At 40.3% G+C, this 24,571-nt stretch overlaps 1 protein-coding gene across 1 annotated transcript in view; it reads left to right on the forward strand.

Annotated features, from left to right (window-relative positions):
• The first annotated feature begins 3,244 nt into the window (after nt 1–3,244).
• LOC140327648 (heparan sulfate glucosamine 3-O-sulfotransferase 3A1-like) overlaps nt 3,245–24,571 on the forward strand; it is a 56,016-nt gene continuing 34,689 nt past the window's right edge. The window contains exon 1 of the mRNA XM_072407022.1: nt 3,245–4,143. Coding sequence (XP_072263123.1) covers nt 3,680–4,143 — 464 coding nt within the window. The 5' untranslated portion in view covers nt 3,245–3,679. The remainder of the gene's footprint in view (nt 4,144–24,571) is intronic.

Here is a 24,571-nt window from a genome sequence, read left to right on the forward strand (position 1 = left end):
GCGCTGCCTGGATGTAATGGTAAATGCTCAGTGGAGGTTAATAGGGGGGACATTTTTCAGTGACCCGTTATTAAAAATATCCTGTTCCTTCCTGAGTTACAAAGTTAATTTTGGAAATAAAAAGACGTCCAGCACCACCAATACTGAGATGGTTATTGTCCAACACTGGGGATTTCATAGGATGAATTGATAGAGTAATACAATCGACTAATGCGTGCTGACAAATATATACATACGTATATTACTTTTTGTTGCAGCATTTTAATGTCTATTGTAATAAAGCCTGTTTTATCGACTGTGAATATTTGTTCCTGGTAAGTGCAGCATGCCAAGCGATGAGTCTGTGCAACACTTCCAGGTATTTATTACCACTGAAGGAGATCAAAGTCAGAGACACCTTATGATGCCTTAAAAAGAAAAAACATTACCAAAGTTAGTATTGTCTATGGGTACCTTACTGGGTACCTTAGTTAATGTGCTGTAGTCTGGGTCAATACTCACATCATCATTTGCTCTGTGCTGCCTCCTGCAGTTAAGTTATGGTACAACAAGCCACTGCAAAATGTAGTCAGATGGCCACAGGACCAGCACAGTGTAAATACTTACAAAAGCTTTCTGTATTATATTTTTCTGCTTATGTGGCTATAAATGGCCATATGAAAGTCATTTTGGTCATCACAGTGGCCAGTGGCAGCTAACTGCACTGAGATGCAATAAATTAGCATACACCACATAGGTCACGCAGCATGGAGAGTGCAGAGGAGTCCATCTGATGAACAAATGATCCATACAATATATGTAAATAACACATCAAATATACAATTACATATTTTGTTGCAAAGGCATTGTGAATTTCCCTCCTAATTTTCCATCTAATAAATAAAGTGTAAAGCGGATTTGTGGACAAAGTTTTGGTCAAAGTTTTGTGATTCACTCATTAGTTCCGGGGGGGTTGGGGGGGTTGGTGCAGGTGCCCTCTTTATCACATTTTACAATCCCTGTTGCAGTGCTATGGATGCACAGGTTGCAGTAAGGCCTTCTATTGGAAGGAGTGAGCCATGCAGAGAACAACAGCAGAGAATAAAGCTGAACTCCAGGCAGAATAAAAGGCAAAGCAAATAAATCAGTTCTATATTTATAATTACATCAATGGATGTATTTTTTGAATGGGAGCATTGTAGGTAGTTCAATTTGACTTGGTATCAACCTCTTGCAATGCTTGTACAGCAGAGCTGATGTTGGTATAGAAGCAGCACAATAAGCCAATTAGCACTGGGAAGAAGCAAACTGATAGAAAGCAATGACAGATAGATAAGCTCACACTGTTAGGCTTTTTCAGCTGTGTGCAAGTGGCTGCCAAAGCCTAGCAGAACTGTTCTCTTTTTTGAGATTTAGGCTGCTTATAAAAACCATTTGCAAATGATTGAAAACACCTGCCACCAATTCAAATCTATGCAGGCAGCAGGGGTGGCAGACTGGCGCTGGACGCTGAATGTAGCATCCAAAAAAGCAAAAAAAGCTGCCTCCAAGTGCCTCTTACATAAAGGATAATGAATGGACCCATTTGGTTCAATGACAACTATTTTTGCAAATGCATTTGGCTGGCCAGATTGAACTTACTGAACCTTACCTTACTACTTCCTTACTGAAGGCTGACAAATGACTGCCAGGGTGCAAGGGGAATGGGTTGGATAATGGCCCAAGAAGCAATGCGGACACCTATTGGATGAAAAACAAATGACAGTGCAGGATAGCTCCAAATTGAAGGTGAGTATTGCAGCCATATCTCGTTTTTTTATCTTTTATGTATTTTATAAAAGTTTTGTTTTAAAAAAAAGAAAAAAAAAAGGTTTCTCTTTTGTCTGGGTTCCCATATATTTACAATTCACTGCTAGCAATGGGAGATGATTAGAAGAAATGGTCATTGTGTATTTGTCCTGGTAGATTTCCTGCTTTCTGCCCATACAGAACATGAGCCAGGCCTGGTATGTAAAATAAAATAAACCTGGTGATTGGAATAGGAAGGACGGCACAGGAACGAGACATTTGTATTCAAATTGGACCACTGCTTCCTATGCAAACATAAGTCAAATATGATTTGCATAGACAATGTGATGCCGGCAGCTTTGTCAGAACACGGATCGTTTGGCTGGCCTTTATGAATATCTGATAAGTCCTATACTTTCACCACAAGCTTCTAAATAAGGAACCCATGGCCATGAAGGAATGAATTCCACCTCCCATAGGTGCTAATTGCCCCCCTGTCCGCAGTCTCTAGAACCCCTAACAGGGCAGATTTGTGGGTTTTATTAATTAGTATAATATACAATACACATACAGATTGTTATATCTTTACAACACTTTATTATTTTCCAAGGTTTATTTCTTTGGCAACTCAGTTACATGGCAACTGAAAGGAAACCAAGGGGAAAGGTCTGATTTTCTGGAGCTTCCAAAAACAGAGGACAGGGATGACTGACAGGTAACATAGGACAGGGATGACTGACAGGTAACAGAGGACAGGGATGACTGACAGGTAGCAGAGGGATGAGGGATAGGTAACAGAGGATAAGGATGACTGACCGGTAAAAAAGGGAAGGAGAGATGACTGACAGGTAACAGAGGACAGAGAAGACATAAAAGTAACAGAGAGGGATAAGGGATAGGTAACAGAGGACAGGGATGACTGACAGGTAACAGAGAAGGATGAGGGATAGGTAACAGAGGAGAGGGATGACTGATAGGTAACAGAGAGGGATGAGGGACTGGTAACAGAGAGGAATGAGTATAGGTAACAGAGGAGAGGGATGATGGATAGGTAACAGAGAGGGATGAGGGATAGGTAACAGAGGAAAGGGATGAGGGATAGGTAACAGAGGAGAGGGATGACTGACAGGTAGCAGAGAGGGATGAGGGATAGGTAACAGAAAGGGATGAGGGATAGGTAACAGAGGACAGGGATGACTGACAGGTAGCAGAGAGGGATAGGTAACAGAGGACAGAGACATGAAATGAATTTCCCCATCACACACAGCTCACCTCTTCTTGGTAATTTAGTAAAATGAAGCTTTCATAGTGCTGCCAAAGTAATCCCACACCCTCCTTCCTCCTGATTGGCCCCTCCGCATTCCATTGATCTGACTCCTGACTGCTGATTGGCTGAGCTCTTTCTCCTGTACATTCGCTGTGATGTCATAGAGAAGTTTGCTTTGCTGGTCCCCACGTGTGAATCATTGACAGAAGCGCTGGCTGGGGATGAGATGCTGAGGGGCTGTCAGTGGTTTTGGGGGGATCTTAGGATAGCTGAATGCTACACATCAGACTTTGCTGCAGACCCCCAGCCAGCATAGCCCTGCCCTCAGGATAGAGATCACACACACAGAGATGACAGCTGGGAGATCAGACACTGGGATGGAGATCAGAGCTGATCAGACATTCTGCATCATGGCATCTCTGCTGAGTTAGTGCAATCAGCAATCCTGTAAAGGGTCTGCAAACCCAAAGAGCTGACAATCCATATCTGATGCCACAGCATGTGATTGGAGGATGCTGGAAGGGATCTGAATGTGGGCACAGTGGCTGTAGGTCTATAGGCAGCTGCCTGGTGCCCATTGACAGCTGTGATGCCATGGCACCTTGGTCCAGGATCACCTGACATGGCAGCCCCTAGTTGGCGACCATGGCATTCCAATCTGTGGTGGCTGAGCCCCTGTCCAGGAGAATCTTCAGGAAGTTTGTGTTGATGCTGTGCTCCCTCATCATGTCCCTCTATGTCTTCTATTGCCTGGCTGAGCGATGCCAGACCATGCCAGGGCCCATCTTAGGGGCCCCAGAGGAGGAGCAGGGGATCTATGAGGACTTACAGAAGAGGAGGAACTATCAGGGAGCCTTCCGCCGGAGGGCGCAGTGGAGCCGTTTGTTCCCCAATATTGGGGTCCCATACCCTGCTCAGGAGGGAAGCAGCACCCTCACCCCACTAGGAGAGGGGAGCAAGAAGCTGCCCCAGGCCATCATCATTGGGGTGAAGAAAGGGGGAACCCGGGCTCTGCTGGAATTCCTCAGGGTGCACCCCGATATCAGGGCTGTGGGGGCCGAACCCCACTTCTTTGATCGGAACTACGACAAGGGACTGGACTGGTACAGGTGAGATCCGAATATAACGCACGTTAAGTACATGAGACCTTATGTGGGGAGATACTGAATCTTTACTGACCCCTTCTGGCCGGCTGAGGAACAGACACACTGCACATTCACACATTGATACGTTGTTTCCAGCCAACAACTCTATAAGGATTCCCCTAACCAATCATAAATATTCACCTAGCAGAGAATGTATAATGGGAGCCACATCAGGGCATATGAATCTTTATAGGTGACATTCACTTAACCATAAGGATCTTTATTTTCATAAAAGTGACTTCAGAGTGAGTCCAGAAATGTCAGAACATAACGATCCTTATCCTTATGTGTACTCATCCCAATGGGAGCTTGCTTGGTGGGGTGATGTTTATTTAATATTCATTATATGAGTGCAGTGAGGGCCTGGATGTGATGTCTATGTTTTCTGTATCTGCATGTATCCTAAAAATAAAGGGGACTCATATGAACTCTTTATTTCCAAAAACATCCACAGGGCCCCACTCAGGATTTATCCCTTCTGTTGTGTTCATTTATTTATATTTAAAATCAACATTTACAGAACTTATCAAAGCAGAAAGGAATATGATTTAAAGCGTGTCTAAAGCCCAACTATTTCCTATTTTTATTAGTGTGAAAGTAATACAATCTAATATTTTTACTTTTATATTTGTTCCATTGGTGACATTTCCTGTAAACACAACAGAAACAAGAGGAAATGTTTATTAAAGGGAGAAAATTCACTTGTGGATGAGTTCTTACCTCTCAGCACTTTGTCCACAATGAGAAAAACAAACTCCTGGTATTAGATACTGTGTGTGTGTGTGTGTGTGTACGTATGTGTGTGTGTGTGTATGTGTGTGTGGTGTGTGTGAATGTGTGTGTGTATGTGTGTGTGTATTTGTGTGTGTATGTATGTGTGTGTGGTGTGTGTACGTATGTGTGTGTGGTGTGTGTGAAAGTGTGTGTGTGGTGTGTATATGGGTTGTGTGTGTGTGTCTGTGTGTGTGTGTGTGGTGTGTGTGTATGTATGTGTTTTGTGTATGTGTGTGTGTATGTATGTGTATGTTTGTGTGTATGTGTGTGTATGTGTGAATGTGTGTGTGTGGTGTGTATATGTGTTGTGTGTGTGAATGTGTGTGTGTGTATGTATATGTGTTGTGCGTGTGTGTGGTGTGTAAATGTGTTTGTGTGAATGTGTGTGTGTGGTGTGTATATGTGTTTGTGTGAATGTGTGTGTGTGTGGTGTGTATGTATGTGTGTGTGTGTGTGTGGGTGGTGTGTGTGGGGGGGGTATCTTGTAATAAATTACTGACTTGCTGACTACCCCATAGCACCCATCGCCCAACAATGGCAGATCACTGGCTAGTGGGGTGTGTTATAAAGTTACACAATATTCATCGTTTCTGCTCTTATGACAACATTGACACATTCATTTTTTTCTGTCCTGCTTTGTGTTTTTAAGACTTGATAAATTGTCAGCAGGATTTTGAAAGTAAAAATAAAAGTGTTCAGTGATTGGAGATTTTATGACCTCTGCAGATTTAAGTAATATATTCAGCTCATATTGCTCTGATTTTGTGTCCCGGCTGTACAGTGTGAGATCACAGCCGCGCACCTCGACTAAGCAGATCTGTGTATTGTGCTCCTCGGGTGTTAGTGGTGCTTTGTATCGGCAGTAAAATCTGAAGATTTGCATTGTTCATGGGAATTTGTCATGAAGGTTTATTTGTCGTTTTTAGTGCAGTACTTAAAAGCATTTTACTGAAAGGATCAATCAGGCTGGCGATTTGATGGGCTTTTGTGAGAGGCTGGAATGGTTCCGCAAGTGTTAAGTGCAGGGAAGGGCCCTCCATGATCATAGCGGTAGTGCTAGATCTGGGGGCCTAAAATCCTCATCAGCGGCCCTCAATATCAATCTTAAAGGGCCACAGAGTGGATTTTGCCTTATTCCTTCATATTCTGACTCTTTGTAAAGTAGTCTTGCTTCATTTACTGCTGTCAGTTACAGAAACCTACAAAAATGTCCCGGCCCTGGAGGGCTGACAATTGGACTGCCCAGTACAAGAGCAATGCCCAGCATCAGACATAATGGGCCCAAATCCCTCAAAGGCTGCAGGATTTCCCTAATTAGAACTCAATCATCAGAACTTGGAAAATTCCTCTGTGAAATCTTTCTCTCTGGACATTGCTGATTCCTACTCATAGCAATGGGCAGCAAGAAAGTGGTAACTCCCCGGCCCGCTTTACAGAGACTGGCAGGACGTCTCCTAGTGACCCTGTATGCCATGAACAGGCTCTATAGGGAATCCAGCAGGGATTGGCTGCTTTTAATATATTCAATGCTGTTAGGAAGAAGAGAGAGAAGTAAAGTTTATTTCCCCGTCAAGCCATATTGCTTGTTTCTGCTTTTATTATCATTTAAGCTTCATGGCTTTGTACCTTACCTATGCAATGCTAGAACTTTCTATTCAGCTGGGAACCTAAGCTCTAGGAGGGGGCTCTACAGAGAGACCACTGCTTCCACCCTGTGAGGAAGGGTTTTTCTATACAGTATGTTCCCAAGGGACCAGCTTTCTATAAAAAATCAAGTGTTACCCATTGCCATTATTATTATTATTATTATTATTATTATTATTAATAAAAAACAGGATCTATATAGCGCCAACATATTACGCAGCGCTGTACATTAAACAATCCCCCATATGGCTAAAAGTATGATTGTCACAAGTGATTCCAATTCTAGTAATTCTATACAATACATTTTAGAGATGTGTGTGCTTCCGGCAGCTTTATGCTGACCTCACATATATCAATATGATCACTTATTGATCAGTCAATGTGAGTAAACTTACCAAATATTGGTCAAAGTTTTAGAGTGATTCTGACTCGTGTCGTGACTTGTGTGGTGATCAGCCATGAATCTGGATAATCAAATGTGTGGACCTGGTAACCCAATTATAATGCAGAATTACTAATTGGTTGGTTTTGATTGATAACTGATCAGATTTATGATGATTTGTTTTGATCGATCAATTATATTCATAACTGATCAGATTTCTGAATGACAATGGTTTGCAAACTGCAGAACTTTTAATATTTAATTATGATTTAATGATATTTAATGATATTTAAATATTTAATGATGATTTGTTTGATATCATTTATACCTATATCCCTTTATAGCTATGTGTATGGCTACCACAGGACTAAAGATCTTCAAGCTGGTAAAGGTTCTGGGTGATATTGGAGCAATTCCTTGTCTTTCATTCCTCTGTTAGGTGTTATTATTTGTTGGTGTGTTTCACTTGCAGTAAGTAAGACAATATGAAAGCATGATGAATACAGAGAAGCGAGTCCCTGCACAGCCATTCTGGAGCTGTCAATATAACCCAATGGTAATGGAAAGTCAATTTTTACTGTTACCCAGAACTCTGCTAATAATGTATCGCTCCATATGCAGTGCGGTTACTGGCTGACATTACGGGGATTCCATCAGAGGTATAACTTTCTATGGCATGAGCACATTATTGGATTTATTTACTAGAAGAGACGCATGGATACATATTTCTCATAAGGATTAGAGCAAAACGAAATGTCTTACAAATACAAAGATGCAATCCTGCAGCATTTTAAATACTTTAAAGCCTTTTTCTCCATTAGTGTCATCTCAAGTACAGAAAATTGGACCTACCCCGACAATAAACCCTAGCATGCTAATCATGCAAGGGGGAAATATAAGCCCTACCCCGAAAATAAGCCCTATAGGCAGCTTCATTGTGCAACAGAGCAGCCATTGCAGCAGACTTCGGAGAGTGCAGGCACGTGGTACCCGGCGGCGGAGGGATACCAAGAGAAGAGGACTGAAGCAGCCAGGACGCACACCGCGGGATCCGAGTACGGTATCAGTAGTGGTGAGCACTTTTTTTTTTTTTAACCAAATGCTGACCCCTCTGACACCAATGATTTTTGGGGAAATATTGTAAATGTTAGGGGGGCAAATGGTGCTTTGTATTGTGTGGGGGCACTTTATATGTGGGGGCACACATGGGGACACTGCATACCCCACATAATTTTGTGCCCCCACAGTTAGGTACCATATGTATCTTCACATATGTGGGCATGCTTTGTATTGTGTGGGGCACACATAGGGAGAATGCATTCCCCACATATTATAGTGCCCCCACATTACGGTATGTGTGTTCACATATGTGGGCATGTTCTGTAGATTTTTGTACATGAGAAATATAAGACATCCCCTGAAAATAAGCCCTAAAGAGATTTTCAGAGGTAAAATTAATATAAGACCCTGTCTTATTTTCGGGAAACACATAACGTCTTCTTCCTTTTCTGTTTAGACTCTCAGTGCAAAGAACATTCGATGGTTGGTAGTTACACAGCAGGGAGTGCTCCCATCCCTGTTAACCATTAGCCAGTGGGATTGCTTCCTATTGTCTACCTTATCAACCATTGAGCCCTGTTGTTAGGAAACAACAGGGCTCAATGTGGGGAGAGTTACAATTGGCTACAATACACCCAACTTTCTTAACAATCACCGCTCTAGGGGTTCCAACTTCTGTAGCATTGGAACTAACTGGGGAGGTGCATGTTCCTGTTCCTATTTTTGGCCCTGGAGCTTGCATTTTTTAAGACAAGTCAGCTATGGATTTTGCTTTATTACTACCCTGACATGTTTCTTTTAAAGTATATGTAAACTTTGCAGAAGAAAAATCAAGGTATAGGGCAGACACCCTCTAGGTATGATTTAGCAAGGAGGAAACATCGCGGACCTCTTCAGAGAGTCCATTGCTTCCATGTAACTGGAATGTATTTAGCTATTAAACAGTTAGGTTGAGAGATCCAGATTTTTTAATGACATTTTTGCCATCCTTCTATGTAGCATAGCATGGGCTGCAGGACGTCCACCATCATGAGCTCAAAAAATTAATAAAACCCTGAACATATTTACTGAAGACATAAATGTGATGATGCTCCTTTAACAGTGCTGATCTCATTTAGAGGACCTCTGGCAATGGTGCAGACCTTGTGGTGTCTGTAGCTGCGGTTGGTACGAGTAATTTGTCTCTTATAGTGTGATGTCACCATCGGACACCCGGGGTTTTTGTCTAAACTTCAAGGAGACGCGACATAAACTCTTTGCGAGACAATCGAGGCTGGAAATCAGCCATTGCTTTATATAAGCAAAGACAGACCAACAGTGGCGAGAAATCAGAGCTTCTGTCAAATGCTGCATCAAATGAACTGCTGGGATGTCTGTGCTGCTGGAATGAGGAGCGTTGGGCATATTTTTGGAAACTTAGATTTGTCTAGTTAAAATCTGAGTATTCTGGTGGGTTAGTTGGCTGCTAAAGGAGATTACATTCTCTGCATGTTTTCATGGGTATGGTATAGATATTAGATTGTAAACCTGCCGCAAAACTAAATTCAAATCTCAGTTTATATTTGCTGACTGCAGGGCTCTGGATCTGACTTAGTAGAGAAGTATCGCATCTCTGCAGATAGACCCCTGCTTTTACTCAGGGAACATGGGCCTTTATGTACATTATGCTGGCAAGGGACAAACTTTTCAACTTGGATTTTGGTTGCTTTTTAAAGAAACGTAACATTGAAAACTTGTACATATTTTGTTTTGATAATATTTAACTAATTTGAACTGAAAGTTTTCTTGGGATTTAGAAGAAGCTCTAAACGGATCATTATACACGCCAGTATTGCTGTCTCTTTGAGTAAAGATTTCCCCTTTATTCCTGGTTGGTGAATATTATATTTCCTACCACTTTCAGTCCTTTTGCTAACAGTCACCAGAATCAAGATGGGGTGAATCTCCGCAGATGGGACTTACTCACCTGTCCTGAGATCCAGAACTGGGTCACTGAGTGAAGATTGACACCGAGGGAAACACTTCTGGGAAGTAGCGCATGGCTTGGTGTTTGAGCAACTAATTCCTTCAGAAACTCCTTCACCTTCAGGTGCTTCCCTAAAACTCTGACCCTACCCTGCCCTATGTGCTAGGCTCCAACCAATGTGCCCATTGACTCCAATGAGTCCCAGTTGCCCTGTAATCTAGGTGACTACAGTTTGCCCGGTGATTTCAGTGACTCCCAGTCCATGTGTCATCTAATAACTATAGTGTGCCCAGCCAATCCCAGTGTGCGACCAGTTCCTACGTCATTGAGTGACCCCAGTGAGTCCCTGTGCACCCCAGTGTCTCTATATGCTCCTCCATTGCCTTCATGATGCCTGTGCTGCCACAGTTTTATGCAAACTCCTGTAAAATGTGTACAGACTTTCTTTCAGTAGGCCCAAGCCTACAGCAATAAAAACCTATAAGGGTTGCTAATCTTCCCTAATCCATAAAACAACAACAACAAGTTTTGGCTTTAACACACTTTAATAATTGTGCCCTCATGAGGATTCAATCAGACTGTTAGGTCTCTTTTAGAATAGCCAAAAATTATGCAATGCCGGGGCCTATCTAAATGCTTGGAATGGTTAGACAGGCCCTTGTGTTACATCGGTTTTGTTAACTTTATGTACACACAGATTGTGGTGTATGCAGTCAACTTGTTTTAGTACAGGTACACTTTAAAGGCTTGCAATGCCAGTGGACAAAAAAGGCCAGCAGCTGGGAACGTGATTTTTGTGGCATAACGGTCTTAGTCTATCCATTTTATTCAACCTTCAAGCTGTCCACACAACTCCACAATATCAAAAGTGTGACATGGCCCGTTGTGAGAGGAAATCTGCCGCTTGCTCACAAGCACGGCTGCATTCTATACAACAGCTGCGTCCGGCTGTGTGTCTGCCTCCAACAAACTTTCTCAGCCTCGATGTGGCCCGAATTCTGCATCGCCTCACGTGAAAAGTAATATGAGAGGCTCGGGAGATGCCAGATTTCGTCGCTCTTTCTAATTCAGATGTTCTTTAAATTCACAAAATGAATATAGTAGAATAAAACCAAAGATGTTTCAACGTCATGGAAGCTTTGCGAATTTGGTGTCCACTGTTCTTCGAAATAATCGTCCTCGTCTATGTATCGTAGCAAGACGGGATTATATATGTAGCTGATATCAAGTTTTCCTGAAACGTGCGTTCCGCTCTTGGCTGAACAACAGCCGATTTTTAATCCGTAGTTGATTGTTCGCTGGAGGATTATGAGAAAGGAACGAACCAGTCACCTGTGTGCAATTATTATTGTGCTTATAACCAAGATTTAAAGGATCAGTATATAACAAAACACGCATTATCTTATGTAAAACATGTAAGAATAACAATGGAAGATATGTACGTCTATGTTCCCATCTCTGAACAAAACTGAAATTATTTCACAAAGGATTTTCAATTGCTAGACAGCTGTGTCGCAGGTTGAGTTCATTGGTGGAATTTCTGATGTATGTATGTTGGGAAATACTGAATCTCCCTGAGGAAGGTTTTTTTTTTATATATATATATATATATATATTCAGTCCCAATAAGTTTTCAGAATAATTACATTTGTTTTCCTAAAAGCGTCAACAATTTGCTGAATTGCAAATCAGATGGAGCTTGCTCATTGGGTTGAAGCAGACTAGATTTATAATCTGGCCACACTGTGGCCTTTATTATTTTGTGGTTTGTTACATAGTTTTAATATATGGATCATACTATATGGTTCCTTATATTTTTCTTTTTTTATCAGGAAATTGTATATCAGGCTATACCCAAATCAACCATTATGACAACTAAACATTTTGTGCTGGTTTATTACTATCATTCTGTAATATGGTTACAGGTGACAGGTACAGGTTATGGTTGTAAGTTGGTAAAGAAGGAAAAAAGTGATCTCTGCAAACTAAAGAAAAAGTGGTTGCCAGGGTTAGATGGGTGAGTTGCCCGGGTTTGGCTCTTGAAGAATTTGGTTATTATTCTCTGTAGCTCACCAAACCCAATGATTGAGTTAAGGTCCACTGGTGTTCTTGGGAGGCAAAGCTTCCACTTAAAGGTTTAAATGTTCTTAGGATCATATGTTCCTTGGGTATTTTAAAGTAGGTGTTCTTGGGATATATTTTAAAGTAGTGGATGAAACATATCTGAGGAACTTGGGGCAAATGTAATGAACAAACAAAAAATGGGAAAAAGGGCAAAAGAACATTGGGCAAATGTAACACCTCAAAAACAGGCACCCTATAACACCCTATTCTCTTCTTATTCATAAGAGAATAAAGACCAAAGAAGTTGATACCAAGAGAAAATAGCCTAAGATTATTTGTTTGGAAAGTAAAATCTTTAAAACCTTTAATGTTCTTTCACCTAAAATTCTGCATAAACCTAAAGAAATAGAGAGAGCAAAATAGCAAAATTTTACCATAAACCCATGATGGATATGAACCTAAACCTCATCCCTACTCACAAGTGAGATGACCTCTTTGTCATAGGGATGTCATTTAAATGCCTGTCTAATCACAAATGTATTTCATATAAAATAATGATTTATATTAAAACATATAGCAGTGTACAATAATTTTACGATATCCTATGTTTTTATTTTTATATTCACACTTTTGGTAGACTCATATTGTAGTTTTATTTTTTTTCAAAATACATTTTTATTGGAATTACAAGGAAAACATGGCATTAAGTCAGGTAAGACTGAATAAATAATCCATGAAATAAATTGAAAATTATGAAGAGGTAGAACAAATACAAGGAGCTATAAATCTAAGTAAAAATATTACCTGGTGAATCTAATGCTTGGGAGGAAAAGGCCAAACCGTGGGAGACAAATACATGGGGAAGGATGGGATGGCCTACTTTAAGGAAAAGGGGAAAGGATGGAGAAGGGAAAGGGAGAGGGCAGGGGATGAAGGGTGTATAGAAGAAAAGAATAAAAGAGAAAATACAGGATCAATAACCCACCCAGTGGTATTCCCGAGTGTGACTCGGCGTGGATTTTCCAGGCAAAAATCTGTATTCCTGAGTCACACTCGGGGTAGCTTTTAACTAAAAGAAAAACCCACTTACCTTGCTCCGTTGTTGTCCCCCGTCGACCTGCTGTTCCCCGCAGGTCCTGGGGAAACGTCCTTCCTCCTCGATCTTTAGCCGCGAAATGCAGAGACAATCCCCATGGTTTCCCGGTGAGGTCGGTGCATGCGTTGGTGCGGGCGGGCAGTTCGGGGGGAAATTTAAATAATTTGGTATTGGATTCAATACAAAATAGCTGTACTGCATACAATACAAAGAAATATGATTATTCTATATATAAAGAAATATATATTTGAATATAATTATTATATACATATTATATATGCTACTGTACTACATTGTACTGTACTATATTACATGTTTAAAAATGTATTTTTTTAACAGATTTTTATATTTTGTTGTTTAAAGTTTATTATTAAATTTGTTAAATTTATTAAATATCAGTGAGTTATGCCTAAGAATTATAGCCTACAATGAAAAAAAAATTTCCATGCCAAAAATTGTACCGCTTTTTGCATGGAAATTTGGATGGAATTAGACCGCTAGAGAGGTTAAAGGTGAAGTAGAGAATGATCAAAGAATGGAGGAATTTTTCTAATCCATGGTAACCAAATTGTTTTAAACATTTCCTTAGAATCAGTTTTATATATATATATATATATATATATATATATATTAAAAAAAATGTATTCCAATGGTGTGAATGTACCGTGGGAGTTAATAAAGAATCAGAAACAGTGTGTGCTGTCTGATTAGTCTTTTAAATTTTATCATTCTTAATAAGACATGGATGTTCTAAAATATTTCCCAGGCATACTGGTGCATTCTTTCTAATAGAAAAGAAACCAAAGCTCATTTTTTTTGCTTATGTTTTATATTGCATATGTTTTAATACCCGGCTTCCCCTGAGGTTGCCAGCACTGAATGAACTTTGGAATGAATGAGTCAATCAAGATGACCAAAGATCGCAAGAAGTAAGAGAAAAAGGAAGAAGATTGCAGCACCTTTCAGACAGAAGGGCTCCTTGGAGCAATGGAGACATGTGGCTGAATTACACTAAATTTTAGGCATGGCTTAAAGGAGCTAAACAGAACCTGAGAATACATTTTGTGTACAATGCACACAGTATGCAGAACTTATCAACAAGTTACTCCAAAAATGTTTTCTTGGATCAAAAAAAGAAAAATTTGGCTTTGAAAAGTAGCCCTCTACCCATTCCAAAAGTGTGTGAGACATCACCTCTCCTTGGACTCTTTTAAACAAATTTCCTATTGTCTTTGTAGCCTTAGTAAAAATTGGCCAGGTTCCAGCCATCTTTGCTAGAGGCAGCAGTGGATTGAGCTGTGTCGGTGTAGTTAGACCTGAAAAAGACAAATGTTGGTCTGTAGTACAAAGATTGGGCTAATTGATGACAGTTGGACACAGCCCAAACATGGACCAGATGGCCCGGGAGCCACCAGCAACTGAAGCGCAAAAACATAAACTACAGTTTGATATAAAATGTACATAACAAAGGGGTCAGCCTCCCGGAGGAAAAGCGACTTGGACGTTTCTCCTAATGCCAGTCAGACTGTGTCGTTCAGATAAGATAGACTCGTTGAGCCTACGTGAATTTAGCAGAGCTGGAGAAATCTTCAACCGCATATGTGGAACTTAGCTGATAATATTGGTTACCACTAAATAACGTCATAATCCAAAAACAAAGAATAGAAATTGTGATTTATGTCCTTTCACGTTTCCAAATCCACCATTTCACTACTCATTTGTTGAAATTTCCAGTATTTATTTTTTCATTACTAAATATATCCTATATTTCAGACTTTTACCTCCTATTGTTTTAAAAAGTAAAATATTGTTTCTCAATTCAAGAACTAAAAAGCTACACATTGCAGCTTGCAGGTCCTTAGATGTGGTCTTCATTTGTTTTTCTTTTTTCAACGACTCTGCCAGTAACACACTGTCCTCGGGTGACACTCACATATTGTATTTTATCTATGAAGGAGCAGCGTTGTCACCCTAGGACAGGACTACAATAACTGTTTCCTAAGTGGAGAGAGGCTCTGTGGTTCTCAGAGGTAACTGGGAATAATGGAAATAATAAAACAATGTGAAAATGTAAAATAAGGGAAACTATCTACTGATTGTCAAACTGCATTAAATAAAATTTTTGCACTTGGGTTTAGAATGTTGTACTTGAAGCCTAGGTCGAGAAGAATGTTTCTGGACCTATTAAACTTGGGGGAACCCTTAAAATACATTTCAGGTCTTCAGGGAACCCCTTCTATAATTACTATATACCCTGCTCACAGTATATTAGTGTGGTGATCAGTGGGAATTAAACGCTTACAATCTAGGAGGTGGGGGAAGTAACACACAATAGGAGGGGAGATATGTAGTGGGGGGAAGTAGTGACGGTTTCAAAAGACAGAAGAAGATGGGTAGGCAATGTAAAGTTTGTGTTTTGGTATTTGAAGGTCTCCGCAGCATAAAAAACACCATCTGACCATTTTGGGGGACTCTTAATCTACCAACAACCCATGGGAATTATTACGGTGTGACTATATCGTTATTTAGATCTAAAAGGAGTAGCCGGAACTCCCTATGGATTATTCCGCCCCCGTCTTTCCGGAAAAAGTTCACATTATTTTTACCCTCCCTACAGGAAATGTTTTATCACTGGGAAAGGAGGATACCCAACATGAGGTTAATGAGACCCTTCTTAAATGTAGCAGGAATGTTTTAAACCCTTGTTGCTTTGAAACAACCATCTGATTAGTGGGCAGTTCTGTGTTTTAGGCCACAGGGTTCCTTTTACATAATGTTGTTTTTAAAGGTTCCTTGCATACAAGTTTATCCTTTCTGCTTTATAAATGCATCTTTCTGCCCGGTGCTATTGGTACACATTTGTATGCTCGAGGCCTGGATTGACCCCTATAGTAACACTGACTGTAGTGTGTACGGAGCACAGCAAGGGTGCAATTCATCAAATTCATCAGGCACAATCTGAGCAGAGCTGCTTCCTTGTGCTGGGAAATGACCACAAAGCCTCTCTGAGGATTCAGGCCATAAGCTAGGGAGCAAACAACTGTAGACAGCATTGGAAATTAGAAAGGTTTATGGAGCGAGAAAAAAAAGTGTGTAAAAAATATATGTTCATACATATTTCAAACCTAGAATCCAGTTGAAATGTTTTATTTTTTCGTCAATAAATCAGGTTTTTAATGTCTGTTTGGGATACCCCCAACAATTTTTGCTAATTTCAGGTGCTGGGAAATTTTTTTGTTTGTGTGGCATCCTGATTTCCAAATAAGTGAAGGCTTTGAGAATGTGGCCACTGGGGTTCTGATAGAGAAAAGACTGGCTATGTATGAATAGAACCAATTTTACAGAAATCAGCTTAAAAACAGGTCTCTCTTTTCTGACCTACGTTCCCCTTTATATCACGACTGTGAAATTCCCGTAGAGAACATTGGGCAGATGGAAGTGTTTCTGATCCTGTCTGCCAGTACCTCACAGCTTCTTAGTTAAGATGTTAATCCGGTTCAGCATCAGGTTTAATAACAGGTCTTTGACATGATGACAATGCGATTAGGAAGTACAAAGGCCGATAATAGCAGGTTACAGGAGACCACTGTCAGGAGGCACAAAGGTGCTCAATGCACTGTTTACTTGTTCGGCTTCGGTAGATGCTGAGACTTTCTACGCCTAGCCTTTTGCTTTCCATCCAAAGCACCGGATTATCCTGTCACCCCTTTCCCACAGGTGTCAGGTAGACTGATATGAAGTCATCATCTACAAGGATAGAATATGAAGGATCACAAATCCAGCTCTGGGAGGGGAGGGAGTCTTCTTCAGTGCTGAACATAGTTGAGCGTTGGCTGGTCACTGTACAGAGCACCTTTATGGCTGGTTCTTTGCTGTCACCGCCACATATGCACCATACTTTTACATAATTAACTAAGAATAGTTATAGTAAATGGATTTATTGTGCAAAATTGTGCACCTTATGGGCCAATGTGTCCCCGGGGTTCAAATGTAGTATAAGGAGAAGCCGTCCTACGTGTACACTGTTGGTGGAGGTGTTGGGGGGGGTGCAGAGTGGATCATGGTTGGGTATTATTGGATTATATATGAGTAACATTAAGTTTGCACTTTGAAACAACTCAGAAGCATCTCAAATTGATGTCAAACCGATGCCATTGCCACAAGTCTTTACAGAAGCGGTGTCAAACTCAAATACACAGTGGGCCAAAATGAAAAATTCGGACAAAGTCCAAAACTTTATTTGAAAAATATCTACAATTTAGGAAGGCTGCTAATGGATGTCAACAGAGGAGGGAGTGCTTGAGGGTCCTGATTGAAGCGCCAGCATTCTGGAATTTGTAGTATTAGCGGTGCATGCATGGTCTAACGTCAGGCCAGCTCTAGTAGACATTTGGAATTTTCTTGCGGGCCAAAAATAATTACAGTGCGGGCCAGATTTGGTCCACCTGTCTGAGTTTGACAACCCTGCTTTACAGCGACCCATACAGATTCTTCACCTGGTCTGGCAAGGAGTGTTTGGTGTTTTGGGGCTTTAAGGAGGAACTTAATTTTTTGCCATTACTGGCTTACCTTTCCTTTTTCTGCACTGTCCCTCTATGGAGGCCACCATCTTGGTAGAGGCAGAAATGTGTTTCTCATCTCAGAGCCTCCAGCAAAGAGAACAATGAACAGCACAAACGTAATACTGCCAGTTGTCATCAAAGTCACAGATGAGGGAGTATCCTCCAATGGGGACCTTTTCAAATACCCCTCTTAAATTCAGATCTTAACTTTTTTAATTTCGTTCTACTTTAAATGGCTCCTAAATAATGAAAGCAGCTTTATTTTTTAAACAAGAGAAAAAATAAACTTTTATTTTACTGCAGAGAAATTTTCAGCTAAATCACATGCAATTAAAATTTATAGTAGTAATATGTACTGTATATAAAAAACCGATCTAAAGAAAAATACATCTCGGTTTCAGATTCAGCCCCTGCATTTCATAATGTTTAGTAAAATATTAAAATTTCATGTTTCAGTGTTTATTGGCCAAATCAGCAGATAACAGAACAAAAATAAATATAAGAAAAGCCAGCGGGTTCTGTACGATAATTCTTAATCTGGAGAACAATGGAACCAGAATCACATCCATCCTTTCACCTTTGATTCGTCCTCCCTTCCTCGCAGTAAATGAACAGATTACATGAGATATTGGTCAGCATACTTGTACAATGGTCATTGGTGTGGCAATTTGTTAGAAAAAATTGAACGTTCTATTTAATTTTGTGTCAAAAATTGCAAAGTAATCAAGAACATTGAATGGTCGTTTTGGCTGGCCACAGGGAGATGGGATCAAAATTGCCCTGATCAAACGTGGCATAAGGAACAAACTTTTCCCATTTTCCTTCTATATTATTTCAATCCTTCAATAAAAAAAATGAACAAACAAACAAAATTTGGTTTTCTATAGAACCTGTGGGGGTTAGAATGCTTAGTTTCGGGCAATTACTTCCGATCATAATTGTCACTTCTGGTGAATAGTTGATGTAGACGCAAAAAACAGCTGTATACAGACCGACTGTTATACAGTATGAAGTTTTGAAGGGCCAGCTTGTCATTATGTTGTGTGGTCATCAGGGCTGAGTATTTGAGAAGAATCGGACAATAAAATATTATGGGGGTTACAATTTAATAAATTGTGATATATTGCGATACCATGCGCTAGGAAATATATTGCAATATTTTAATTTTGGAAAAACTGTCATAGACAATTCTACAATGATCCAACCTGCTTCATTCTGTGCTAACTTTCCCCCGGTGCCATTCGAATACAGATGTGCCCAGTATTAGTGGATTCCCAGTTGTTAAGTTCCCGGCGGGCCAATGATCACCATACATAGTACGGTGATAACATTGTCAAGTGTAAGAACTGATACAATATTGCTAAATATGATATCATGATATTTTCTTACATGCCTGGCGGTTATCTTATTACATGTATGCTGCAGGCCAGGTATGAAGATTTACACAGTCTGATGGAAGGTAAATTATCATTCCTGGATGTGTTTTCTGATGAACATATGTTAACAATACGGAAAGGAGTGATGACACCCCATAGAGAAAGGTGTATTGTCACCTCCAACAGCACATGAATTACACGGAGGTCTTCCCAGCAGGAATTGCACTTGTCATCCTGACTGACAACTGTGTTAACCGCTTCCTATCCTCTGTTTTACTGGTATAAATCATTGCTATATCCAAGAGCTAAAATGTAATATATTGCGCCTTACCTGTCTGATGGAAAAATACCTGATGACCTTGATAGAAATCCAAAGTCTGTGTCACTTCTTGTGAACTGAAATCCTAAACTGTCTTAATAATCTTTCTAGTTATATTTATGCACTACAAATCACCTTCCCTCTAGGTTTTGGAGATAGGTAAAGGGTAAGGTGTATGTATTCCAAACCAGGAGAATAGCCCAGGGTGACCACAATGCTGTTACAAACATACAGTACAATCAGTAAGTGTTGGCCTTGGATAGGAAGTTTGGTACTTGAAAGATCACCAGATTTCCTGAACAAGGAGACCATTGCAGCTTATATATATATATATATATATATATATATATATATATATATATATTATATATCTATATCTATATATATATAGATGTATGAAAATATAAATATGTATATTATATTTATTAGGATTTCCAAATGTCCATACACTTTGACAGTGCTGACTTGCTGCAGCAGGAAGTAGGCAGTGGCTGAAGTCATGACTTCTGCTCACTTCCTCTCCCCCTTCAGTTCAGTCAGCCTAATTTTAAAATTCAGCTGGTGACCATCTTGCTGAGTTCAAGCACCAGACTTCAGGCATTACAACACCTACAGCCACTTCATATGATCACCCCAGGCATTAGCGGCACTATAGCAGCCACAACAAAATGACTGAAACCTGATTCTGGTCCTAAGCTTTAAGCAAGGCCCCTGTGAGTTTTCTGAATTCTTGGATTTATGACCATGTTCAGTGCAGAGTTCTTTCCTAAGCACTAGATGGAAATTTAACCAACTCCAAAATCCAAGCTGGGCTTAAGTTTGATTTATCCCTATCCTAAACAGCAAAATATGCCAGTTTACGGGAACATTACTCCAAGCGGCTCTGAGCAAAATCCGCCAGCTTACAAAATACAAATTTTATAGAATGGGTAGACTAAACTTGTGGCTCTCCTTACCAGCGAAACGAATCTTGGGTTATCTTACTAAACTGCAAGGCACTAATGATGCAGCCAGTCCCCTCTGAAGGCCTGGGGCTCCCCCTAGTGAGGGGGCTGAGGGATGCATTGTATTTTAGGTAAAAAGTAAAACAAGCAATGATATCACTCTCCAAAATATGATACAGTAGTGATATCAATTTGCTCCATAAAAAGGTATATATGAACCTATTTATAAAGCAGCAAATCTGACATTCACTGAAATATTCCCTGGTGAAGAACCAATTACTGCCATTGAAACACATGGGCTCGGATAGATTCTCCACCAGGAAATGTCACATTCACCGCTTTATAAATAAACCCCTACATGTAATATAATAGTGTATATTTATATGTTACTCATACAAAGCAGATTTTAGGGAACCAGGAGATCTATGGATTCCTCTTTAATATTGGTCAGGGGTCTGGGCAGGGGAGAGGTGTCTTCATTTTAGATTTGCTTGGAATGCAGCTAATATTATCACTCTTATATCATTATATTATACCGCCTAGATTGTAAGCTCTTTGGGGCAGGGTTCTCTACTTCTGTGTCACTGTCTGTATTCGTCTGTCATTTGCAAACCCTATTTAATGTACAGCGCTGCATAATATGTTGGGGCTTTATAAATCCTGTTTATTAACAATATTAATAATAATAATAATAATAATAATATACAGAAACAGGGGTATAGGGTGCAGAAGTCAGTGTCCAGTGATTTGCACAGCCAGTACATTCTAATAGGAAGGGAGAGCCCCTACTTCTAAAGTATGTGTAAAGTCTGACATTTTTTTTATAGCAGGGAGGTAAATAGAATATTTTTTTTTTTATGTCCTATTGAAGCGATTTTTCTTCACTTACAGACTTGAGAGACAAACAGAAATAAAAGGGGATCCTTCAAAAGTGATAAAAATCCCTTTCAGACAGTTGTCATTGCAGCAGATTCATTGCAACAGGTGCAGCCATTGGAAGATTTCCCCTATGTTCCTGTTCTGGTGACAATTTATAATCCGATTGCAAAGTAGTTGTAGGGATCATGCTTGGCTAATATAGGAAACCATTAATACTAAATTTCAGTTTATGGTTAAAAAATGTTCCTCAAACACTTAGCAAAATATTTGATAACGTAGAAAACAAAGCGCTGTAAAAAAAACGGTTACCTGTATCTGAATTTCGGCATCAGTAGTTGTTCACAGTCCTATTCATAGCTTTGAGATCTAGTTTTGTAAAAACTTTCCTTATTCTTTCACATGTTGGTTTCTATGCTTGAACTAATCATTTTAGATTTTTACCCCATTCCAGTAACAATGGCCCCTGGGACAAATAAGGAGGGTAAATCTCCCCGGTGAGGAAACAGACATCACCATATCACTGCTTTATACAAACTATAAAAGTGTTTCTTTTTGCAAATAATGATTTGTCACTGAGAAGAGGCGTCTGATCAGACATATAAAGGAGAATTGGTCTGGTTATGCGATAGAAATTGATATCCTGCAGTCCCACTGGTTTAATACTCCCAGTGGCGGTGATTCCCCCTTCCCCACCTCTCTTGTGCAAGTCGAGTTCCAAAAACATAAGGACTTGAAACGGGAGGGTGGAGGATTTTCTGTGTAAGCTAATCAGTATTATGTTTCTAATCCTCGGACTTAAACTAAGCTGGCATTTAATCTCTGGGGGATCTCTGGAGTTATTTTATCTAACTGGATCGGCCTCAGTGTTTAATGAATCTATTATTCCCTCGAGATGGAGTTTGGAAACTGGAAAGTGAGCGCCGGGGAATGACACAGACTTCAATCATACAGCTTGACTTTCCCTATATGAATGAATGGGAGGGCGAAACAGAAAGGTGGAGAACAATTATGGAGTATGCAAAGGAGGATAAAAAGAGGTGACAATTACTAAAAATTGCCCGCTTTTGTGGCAGTCCTAGGTTCTCACCTGTGAAAAATGAGCGCACCTTGGAGGTGACATCACAGGAGACATTGGGCCTGTTTCATCAAGGCTCTCCAAGACTGAAGAAGATAGATTATCATGAGAGAACCTGGGTGATCCAGCCATTTGAGATTTGCAGCTGACCGCAACATTCTACAATACGCCCAACCATACTCCCAAACTACTCAGAGCAGTTGGGAGTCGATTTGTGCATGTGTTTGCAGACAGCTGCGGTTGGGGTGGATTGGCAAATGGTTACTGAAAGTTGCTTCTAACCACCCAATTGCTTTTTTCTGCTTTGGAAGAAGAACCCAACATCAACTGCACGACAAAATAGTTTTCAGATATTGCACACTGAAAAAATGCACAGTATTTGAACAGGGACAGTTGGGAGCTGCTAACTGTGCAGTTTTTGGCTGCATGTCTGAAAAGGAACCTTTATATTTTTGCAGCTTGAAGGATTTCTTTTTGCACGGAAAAGGGCTTATTTATTACATTGCTTTAATAAAAAGGCCTATTGCTTTTTTATAGTCTGACAAATAATCAAAAACTAGACTTTTTTTTATTGTACTTTTTTTGTATTTTTTTTCTTTCTTTTATAGGCACAGTTATTACATGAGAAAGAGTTACCCTGACTGAGGATCTGGGAGAGATTTGTTGCTTTTATCATAGTTATTTTGGTGATCACGTGATTGTGAACCATGCTGATTGGGAGATTTGGGGCTATTAATGACAGCTCATTCCTGCAGCTTTGAGATTACGCAGGTGCACACACCTAGCTGTCAAATGCAATGCAGATAATTATCCTAACAGTACAACAACATGATCCTGTGAATATTTCCAGAGCCGCCCCAACTCTCTGGAATGGTCGTCCTCGTCCTATTCTTCTTGCTCCCACTTTCTGCTCCTTTAAAAGAGCACTGAAAACCCATTTTTTCACACTTGCCTACCCATCTTCTTCTGTCTTTTGAGACCGTCACTACTTCCCCCCTCTACATATCTCCCCTCCTATTGTGTGTTACTTCCCCCACCTCCTAGATTGTAAGCTCTTCGGGGCAGGGTCCTCACCACCTGTGTCAACGTCTGTATTCGTCTGTCATATGCAACCCCTAATTATTGTGCAGCGCTAAGTAGTATGTTGGCGCTCTATAAATTCTGTTAATGAATAATAATATTATTAATATTTATCAACAGACTGCAGAATCTCAGTTTTATATTGACTTCCGAACTCATAATAATCAGGCCTTACCGCAGGGACTAAATTAAGGACTGCTTTGGTCACATGATTCTGTGCTGAATAATTAATGTGCAATTTTAGCCTCTTAGATTCAGGATGCTTTAGGTTTATCATACCAGAATCCATTTTAGGTAAAGGCCGGGATAAAAATGGCAGCCCTTTGAGGTGCCTAGGCTGTGTCCTGTAGGTCTTTTGCTATTCACATATATTCACAATTGCCAGAGTGCACTCATGTGTAAATTGAAACATGAGATTCCCCTAAACAGAAACAGTTCAATTCACCCAGCTTGTTCTTTTGTTTGCAGCATCCTTGTCTCATCTGAGAGCGAGTCGTAAACAGCGTACGTCGTCGCAGTGAATCCTGTTCTACACACATCACTGTGCCCGGTCTCTGACTCCTGACAAGGGTGTTACGATTTCCCTGCGGGAGCTGTGAAACAGACCAGCAGGTGATTTGATAAGAAAGGGGAGAAAAATCACTGGCGCGCACTCATTTAACAGCTGGGGAAGAGGAAGTGTCCGGGAGCAGGTACCGCATGTCACCTTGTGATGTGTGCGTTCATTATATTCCTCCACCAAGACTTCATTACTCGCCTTCTATCTCGCGCCATTAAGATATCATGTCCATTTTGCTGGCAGTTCAATTATGTCTGGGTACCAGTCACTCTTTTATTCATAGGCCTGTCTCCGGGAGGCCTGTCACTCGAATCCCTCCTTATAAAGCCTCGATAATATCGCATGGCGGATGAGGCGTATGAAGGCCCCAAGGCCCGGCCTGGCCTGACAAATACGCCCGCTTATTATTAACCAAGCGATCATTCCAATCCATTAACACCACATACATCAAAGGCCTTCAGAGGGTATTATTACCCTCATCTGTCTTTTCATACTTTTCATAAACAATTATCTGACGAGGTCCGGGAAAATTAATGTTCAGCTGGGGATAAAATAAGCTTGCCTGGCAATAACATATATATATATATATATATATATATATATATATGTGTGT

This window comes from Pyxicephalus adspersus, chromosome 3, assembly GCF_032062135.1.
Source record: "Pyxicephalus adspersus chromosome 3, UCB_Pads_2.0, whole genome shotgun sequence".
Lineage (NCBI taxonomy): Eukaryota > Metazoa > Chordata > Amphibia > Anura > Pyxicephalidae > Pyxicephalus > Pyxicephalus adspersus.